The 8221-nt window shown below is 56.9% G+C and overlaps 1 protein-coding gene across 1 annotated transcript in view; it reads left to right on the forward strand.

The window, feature by feature from the left end:
• The window catches only part of Tbx3 (T-box 3), a gene marked incomplete in the record, with an annotated part of 12004 nt that extends 10900 nt beyond the window's left edge, over positions 1 to 1104 (forward strand). Inside the window, 1 exon segment of the mRNA XM_013520475.1 lies at positions 553 to 1104. Coding sequence (XP_013375929.1) covers positions 553 to 1011 — 459 coding nt within the window.
• Between the last annotated feature and the right edge of the window lie 7117 nt (positions 1105 to 8221).

The following is an 8221-nucleotide window of genomic DNA, read 5'->3' on the forward strand; positions in this document are numbered from 1 at the left end:
GGCGCTTTGCCGCTGAGCTAAATCCCCAGCCCCTAGCTAAATCCCCAGCCCCTCCCCTGGAGACACTTTCGCAGTAGACAGGCCACAGGCAGAGGAGGGGCCTCCTCAGGGAGGGGCAGGAGCTGAGCCCTGCCTGTGCATTTATTTTGCTTCTGCCTCGTCCTCGCTGGGCTGAGTGACTTGCTGGGCTACCTGTTTCCCAGTGTGACACCCACCAGCCTGCTGGCGGTTTTTGGGCCCTGCTGGTGATAGAAGTCCTTTAGACTCCCCTCCCTCCTGTTTGCCTTTGCTCACACCCTTTTTTTTTTTTTTCCATTTGGGGAACTATTTGGATGGGGTGAAAATTTAGGGACGGCCAGAATGACAAAAATAAATGATCTGTGATAACCTGGGGCCTCCAGGGCCCCCCGCCCCGTGCCAGCTGCCGCTGCGGGGTGGACAGGGATCTGCAGTCCGGGTAACAGGTGCGGCCACCCACCCTTCTGGGGAGACGTCTTCCAGGCCCGCGGGCCCGGCGTGCTGACTCGCTGTGTCCTCTCTCTCCCCCCGCAGGGCCTGGCCATGTCGCCCTTCGGAAGCCTGTTCCCTTACCCCTACACCTACATGGCCGCTGCAGCTGCCGCGTCCTCGGCCGCCGCCTCCAGCTCGGTGCACCGCCACCCCTTCCTCAGCCTGAACAGCATGCGCCCGCGGCTGCGCTACAGCCCCTACTCCATCCCCGTGCCGGTCCCCGACGGCGGCGGCCTCCTCAGCTCCGCGCTGCCCGCCATGGCCGCGGGGCCCCTGGACGCCAAAGCCGCCGCGCTGGCCGCCAGCCCCGCCTCGGTCGCCGCCGTGGACTCGGGCTCGGAGCTGAACAGCCGCTCCTCCACGCTGTCCTCCAGCTCCGTGTCCCTGTCGCCCAAACTCTGCTCGGAGAAAGAGGCGGCCACCAGCGAACTGCAGAGCATCCAGCGGCTGGTCAGCGGCTTGGAAGCCAAGCCCGAGAGGTCCCGCAGCGGGTCCCCCTAGACCCGTGCCCAGCGGCGTCTTCATTCCAGCCCGATGAGTCTGCAGTGCACTTTGTTTTGGATGTCACACAAACCCCAGGGCCGGCTGTGGGCTTCCCCCTCGCTTTGGGGCCGGCGTCTGGGGAGGGGCGCCGGACTCCCTGCAGAGCACGGGAGGCCAGGCCCTGTCTTCTCAGTGTGGTCTATGTACCCCGATCTGGCTCACGGCATTGTGGGGCTCGGAAGCGGCTGATGCATTGAGCGGTGGAATGGGGGGGCTGAGAGGAATTTTATTCCAGAACTACTTCCATGGAGGCTGCTCTGGAAGCCGTGACAGAAGAAGAAAGGTAGCCAGGCCCACCCGGGAGGAGGGGGAGGTGTTGAAAGCTATCTTCCCTCCGCAAGGATTTATATATAAATATATTTTTTTTCCTTGGCTCTCTCAAGTGGAAACAAAAATTAAAAAAAAATTTTTCTAACAGGGACACATGAATACATGAACATGATTCTGTTGGTGAAGATGGAAACCTCTGTAGAGAGTGACTTTGGAGAATCAGTTCTCAGTAAATTGCTGGGCGGTGATGTCGGGGCGGCAGGTCCTTAGCATTCTTGTTTAATCTATTATTAAGGAAATCTGTGTCTTTTTAATATTCTTGTGATGTTTTAAGAGCCGCTGTAGGTCTCTTCCTGCATGTTCCACAGTCATGTATTTGTGGGTTTTTATTTTGGACGCTTGCTTTTAGAGAGAACGACCTAACCCCATCCCCTTCCTTATCGTGTGCCTCTCAACCCCAGAGAAATGGGCTAGGGGGGCTTCCAGGGAAGGGGTTGGGAAAACAACGGAATTTATTTTATCTAAGCTCTGTAGCAGGATTCATGTTCCTCTTTGGCAGTGCGTTCTCTTTCCTGTATATGCAATAAACAAGGTTTAAAAAAAAAATAAAGAAGAAGCGAGACTATTAGACAAAGTATTTATGTAATTATTCGATAACTCCTGTAAATACGTGGAATATGAATGCTCGGAAAATTAAACTTTTAATTTATTGACAATTGTACATAGCTCTATGTAAATAGGATCGCAACTGTCAGGTTTTGTTCTTGTTTTCCTTTAGTTGGTTTTTATTTCCAGGTCAAAGGATTGCCGTTCACAGTAAGAGACAGACTTCCTTAGGAACACCTACACACTTTCAGAAAGCGCTGTCTGCAAAATTATTTTTCTTCTTTTTTTCACGTCCAGGAGTGCAGGGAAAGTGCCGTTTCCTATTTTAGCCAAAACTGGGGGTGGGGGTGACACTTCCCGTCTCCACATTAAATTCCTTAAGATCTGACACCCGGGCCGGGCCGGGGTCTGAGATTGCTGTGGGAAGGGGGCTGTGGTTTGACTTCCTAATTTTTCTTTCTATTTGTATTTGCTGGTCTCTGGTTTCTCAAAACAAGTGGGGTTGACCGCTATTCTCAACCGGATGGCGTTTTGAGTTGGTGCCTAGAGAGAATCACAGTTCAAAAGTTAGGTGCTCAGAGCTGGTTTGGAAAGAGAAAAACCCATGCAGCTTCTTTTTTGTGTTTTAGCTGTTGATGAGTCCTTTGGTTTTCTGTGTCCCCCCTCCCCTTTAAAACATCACTGAAATTTCAATAAATTTTTATTGAAATACCTTTGGGCCTCGTGTTAAATGCTTATTTGACAGCTCTCCAGGAAGGCGGAGAGCAGAAAAGGACTTGGGTCTCTTCTCTCGTCGCCGGCCTCCCTCCCTTCGCCTTTAAATAATTGAGACCGCCCCCAGCGAAGCAAAATGACTTGTCACTCAAATTACAAAGCTAAAAACAAAAGTCCCTGACTCCAGCGAAGGGGGCCGCTCCAATATGAAAACACTTTTACTTTAAATTAGGCAGCAAAACCGGAGACAAGTGGGACCTGATTAGAATTTGGAAACAACAGTGGTTTCAGATACTTCAATAGTAATAGAAAAAGTTTTGCCGTGGTCCCTAAGCCAGCCTCTCCTCCCCCCACAGGAATCCAACCAAAAATAAGCTTGAGCACTAGGAAGGTCTTTTCGTTTTAAACTGGTGCTCTCTTTTGACTTGGATCTAGGGAATCCAAGGCAAAGACTGCACGGTACACTTGCCCGGGGAAGAGGGTCACAATCCCTGCGCAGGCAGACCCGGGTTGGCCTGGTGGTGCCCTCCGGGCTTCTGGGCTGCATACCCCGGCCATCCAGGCGTCTCCGAGGGGACCAGGCTGGCCCCAGGCGCTCGGGCCAGGCCGCGCCCACTCGTGTGCTCTGTGCAAACGCCGAGTGCCACGCGAGGGAGGAGGGACGTGTCCCTTGCAAAGGAAAGGTAATTGCAGGGAGCACATTTGACCAACCTCCACCAAAGGAGAAGCCGCCCAGGAGACTGGCACCGTCTCTGACGCTCCCCTTCGCTCCCCTTCATCCAGTCTCCGGCAGCGCGGGGAGTGGGCTTCGGAAGTTCAATCTGTCTTTGAAGTAGTCCATCAAACGTGGTGGGGCCGGGTCAGTCTTGCAGTCTCCCAACCCTACTTTGCATGGAGGTGTGCGTGTGTCTTGGGGTGCGGGGTGCAACACGGGAAGGTCAAGCCTAAGCTTTGCTCCTCCGGGGGCTTTGATGCAAAGACCCAGCCAGAGCCTGCCAGGGGTCTGACTCCCTTACCCCCACCCCCACCCGGAGCCTGCCAGCCAGGCCCCAAGCCCCTGTCACCTTCAGGCCTCTTGAACGGGCAGCGAGGAGGGATCCCCCTCCCCAGCCTCATCCTGTGCTTGGAAGAGGATCCAGGTCGAGACCTTTCGGAGAGGGGGCAAAGCCAGACACGTGGGGGACCCACACAGCCTCTCCTGCAGGGTCTGCCGGGATCAGAGGGGAGACGGCCGGCCACCGGCTCGGGGACGTTTGGGGCCAGAGCTCCCCGGAGTGTACTGAGACTGCAGGGCACGCGCCATGGGCACTGCAGCGGCTGCCGAGTGGAGCCGGGGTTTGTGCCCAGCGAGAACGCGAGCTGGCCCCGGGGGGAAAAGGTGGGAGTGGCGGGCTGCGTCCAGCTGCGTGCTTCCAAATTGGGGAGAAAATAACTGGGCTTCCAAGAAGGACAAAACAAAAGTTGTCTTTTTTTTTTTCTTTTCTTTTCTTTCTCAGTCCACATTTAGACACCTCTTCCCTGCCCCGTCCCCCAGTTTGGGAGCAGTGCTTCAAGGTGGGTCCTGCCTGCCCTACATGCTGCCTTTGCTTCCTTCTTTTCTTTCTAATCTCCTGGGTATCTTATTTGTATATAGCGACGTTAATGAGTAACTCTTGTGGCGCTGATGGACGGGGGAGGGCGGGCGGCGAGTGGCTTGCAATCTCTGGATTTCGTAGCCTATTACTCACCTGGCGCCGGTCGCAATCTCGCCGCGGGCTTTATGGTGGCTGCGGCGGCCGCCGAGGCCACTCGGGGCCGGCGCCTGGGCCTTTTTTCCCAGGCTTCGAGTGCCACCTATCTGTCTGCTCCACCAGTGCGCCCCGGTGGCTGCGTCCAGCCGGCTCCCCAGCGCCTGGCGGGATCCAGATCGCGGGCGCGGCGTCTGTGCCCCATTCTCCTCCCCACCACCCCAGCCCCAGCCTCGCACCGCTTCTTTCCTGGACATCACTTTAATTCCCGTGTGGGCCTCAGATCAGAGAAACAACCCTCTCTTCTGGGAGTCCAAAGAATGCTCGGAAATTCAGCATGAGAGCCGTCGCTCCTAATTCCCTCTCCAAATACTTGGCCGTTCCACCCAGAAATCTGTGGACCCGCATTTGGGGTGGGCAGATAGTGCCCCACCCTTCCAAGCTCCAGCCCTACCTGGGGGCAACGCCCCTTCACTCCACGCTCCCTTTTTTAAATTTATAATGCCGCAAATTTTCATTTTTAAAGTCCTGCTGCATCTACAGGGACACGAGCCACGGCTCGGGTGCTGGTCAGCTACCAGCCTGCTGGGCCCAGCGACCTGGAGACTTGCAGATGGAAGGCGACCAACGAGGGTGGGTGCCCTCCGAGCCCCCGCCCGCCCGTCCTGTCCCCTGCACAGCGGCGGCTCCAAGCCCGGCTGCGCCCTGGCGGCGTCTGGGACTTGGAGGGGTGGGGTGGGGTCGCCTTCTGCCGCACTTCAAGCTGCGGGTGCAGGCGTCCTGGTTCCTGCTGACCTCCGGGCGCTAATTGCAGGGGTCGAAGGGCGCACTGGAGCAGAGGCAGAGGTCACGACCCTCAGCTCCCTTCTCTGGGCGCCGGCAACCACGGAGGAGCGCGGGGTGTGTGCTGGTGGGAGTGTGAGTGTGTGTGCAGAAGCCCTCTCCGGACCCACACTGCCCCAGGACCCACCCTGCTGCGTGTGGGGGGGGATGCGGGGGTGAAAGTTCCCAAAGAACAGGCCCTTAAAAAAAATACTCATCCAGGAAGGCAAACCCTGGTTCTGACCACTCCCTGAACCCGTGGACAGGTATAGCCTGAGCACTGCCAGAGCGCATTCTGCCTCCTTGGTTTCCAAATTTGACGTCTCGGCTGCCAGCTAGGACAGAGGTTGTTGGGGTGTAGCTCTAATCGTGATTGGGACCTTAACTCTTCCGGACAGAGCTATCTATGTTCCTGCCTAGCAGTGGCTCTCAGGGCATTTAGAGCTTCGGGCAGGACCTGCAGGTGTGGGGAAGATGAGTGTGCATGCGTGCGTGTGTGCGTGCGTGTGTGCGTGCGTCCGTACTCGGGCACCCTGCGCCGGTGCACGTCTCTTCCAATTTGGATTTAGGAGTTCAAGCGGGAGACAGTTCCGGATGCAGATGCATTTGGTTGTTTTATAATCAAGATGCGTATAATCAAGAAGTATACGTTGCAGATGTGGGTGTTCAAAGTACACATAACAACGTAATAAAAATAGCTGGCGTTGCAGGGGCACGTGCGCGTGCTCGGCGCCCGGTGAGCACCCCACAGAAGTGCTCTCCTGAAGCCTCTCCGGGTAACCTGAAAAGGGGTGCATGATTTTAACCTTGCCTTACAAAGGAAGAAACTGAGGCACGTCACCGTCATCAGGAAATGGTGCGACCAGAAGTCCAGCACGGACAGCTGAGGGCACACGCTCACTGCCGTTCTTAACTCAGATGAGGGCGTGGGGCGCGGTGGGGCGCAGGGCCCGGCTGCAGAGAAGTGTCTGAGTGAGCTGGGGCGGGCAGTGTGTCTGTGTCTGCAGGAGTCTGTGGTACCACAGGAAAGGACTGCTTTTCTTTCCTGCTCCTGACACACGGAGGAAGGCCGGGTGGTCAGGGCCTTCTCCCCAGGTAAGCGGAGGCATCTGGATATACCCGCAGGTGGCCACCGCAGGAGACAAAAGGGATAGAGACAGAAAGACAGACAGACAGGCGGCGGAGGAGGAGCAGGCGTGCGTCACCTCTCCAGCAACACGGTTTTTCTCTCCAGCCAGGTCGAGGAGCAGGGCTGGGCTTCGGGTGTCGCACGCTTTCCTATTCCCGCTTCAGATCGTCCCTGTGCCCCCCGGCATTTCCTGCACTGTCTGCCCCGGGTGCCGAGGCCCCGGCACTGTAGGGGGGCTGCAGGTGGGGGGCTGTGAACACGAGGATCACTGGCCCTTTCCTGGCTCACCCGACCTGCCCAGCTCCTAGGCAAATGTGGCTTCCCTACCCTCTCACTTCCAACTCTTCAGCCCCAACTGGAAGCTGGGAACTTGGCTCCTGGGGACGAGGGCTCCACCAGAAAGCCGAGACCCCTTCACAGGGTGCATGCGGTCTTCCACCTGGGCAACTGCAGGCTCCGCTCACGCTCCCAGAAGCAAGGCCCGGGTCTGGCTGCAGACCGGGCAGGGGTGGAAACAGCGCCGGGGTGGCTGGGAGGAAGTTGGCCGGCCTTGGCGTCCTGGATCTCCGACTTGGTGCAGTCCCTGGAACAGGGTGCAAAAGTTGCGGTGGGGGGGGGTAAAGGGGCATCGGAACCCACACGGTACCGTCAGAGCCGTCTGCTTCCCCCACCCTCAGCCACTCCATCCTAGGGCCGCGGTCAGCCGCTCTATTTGAGCTTTTGAAATGCGATCCCCACACCACTTCGCTTCCCGCTAATGACCCGGGCTCGGGTTTCGGTTGCGGATTGCACCCGGAGGGAGCCCAGGCCAGGCGGCTTCTCCAGCCGCACAGCCACCCCGAGCTCTGCCTGCTGGCGGGGCGGGCCCAGCCAGGCCCATTCTCCTCCAGAGGTCCCTGTCTTAAGGACGACACGGCACCGAGCTGACCCTGGGCGCGCACTTCCTTCCTGTCACTCTTGTGTGTCGCCCTCTGTCCCAGCCCCGGCGCGGGCATCTTCCACATCACTGTCTATCTTCTGGTGCTGGGAGCAGGAGTCCGTGGTCTCGGGTCACACCCCCGCCCACGACCCTCTCGCCCTGGCAGAGAGCCGCTGTGGAAGAGCTGGTTCCGACAGGCAGCGCCCCGTGTGCCAGCCAAGACCAGGCTTCCGGGGGCCGCTGTCCCCAGGGCCAGTGGAGGCTCTAGTTCATTGGCCTTTCCCTGGCCATGACCCTGGTGACCCCTAAACTCATGCACAGAAGTTTGTCATTGAACGTAAGTTCATTTCAGCTTCTCAGATACCTGAGTCCAACTAAATGAAGACCCTCAGAAGTGACAGAGGGAGGTAGAATTTAATTTGTGACTCAATCTCCAGCTCTCTCTCTCTCCTTATTTTGAACCTAACCCTAGATGGGGAGAGGGCCTCCGGCACTGTCTAATTACTTGATTAAATAATGATATTAAGTTATCAGCCCAATGATTATGAACAGTCATTGTCACCCCAACGAGTTCTGTGTTAATTTCCTGTCTGCCGGGGTCACTCTGCCTTGGCTATCACAGGCCATAAAAGGAAACCACTTTTCATAAAACAAAATTCCCTTTTACTAGGTGCCCCCACCCACCTCGAGATCAAGGGTAAAAGGACCCGCAGGGGAGGTCTCCTTCGTGGGGAGACCAGGGCTGTCCCCGTGGGGGGCGTCCTGGCTTCTCTGTACACCGCAGTGATATGATTTGGTTCAGGGCAGGTTTCATTTTCTTCTGGAGCTTTGGAAAAAAGACTTAGTTCTTTCACTAAAGCCACCTGGTGAGGCCAGGGGTTCTGAATATTGGGAGGTAGGCGTGGGCATCCCCAAGGGGATCGGTGGGGTTCCGAGGGTCACCTGGACCTTTTTCTCAAGGCCAAAATTAACAAGGTGAAG

This window comes from Chinchilla lanigera, unplaced genomic scaffold, assembly GCF_000276665.1.
Source record: "Chinchilla lanigera isolate Chin_1 unplaced genomic scaffold, ChiLan1.0 scaffold00054, whole genome shotgun sequence".
NCBI classification, from domain to species: Eukaryota; Metazoa; Chordata; class Mammalia; order Rodentia; family Chinchillidae; genus Chinchilla; species Chinchilla lanigera.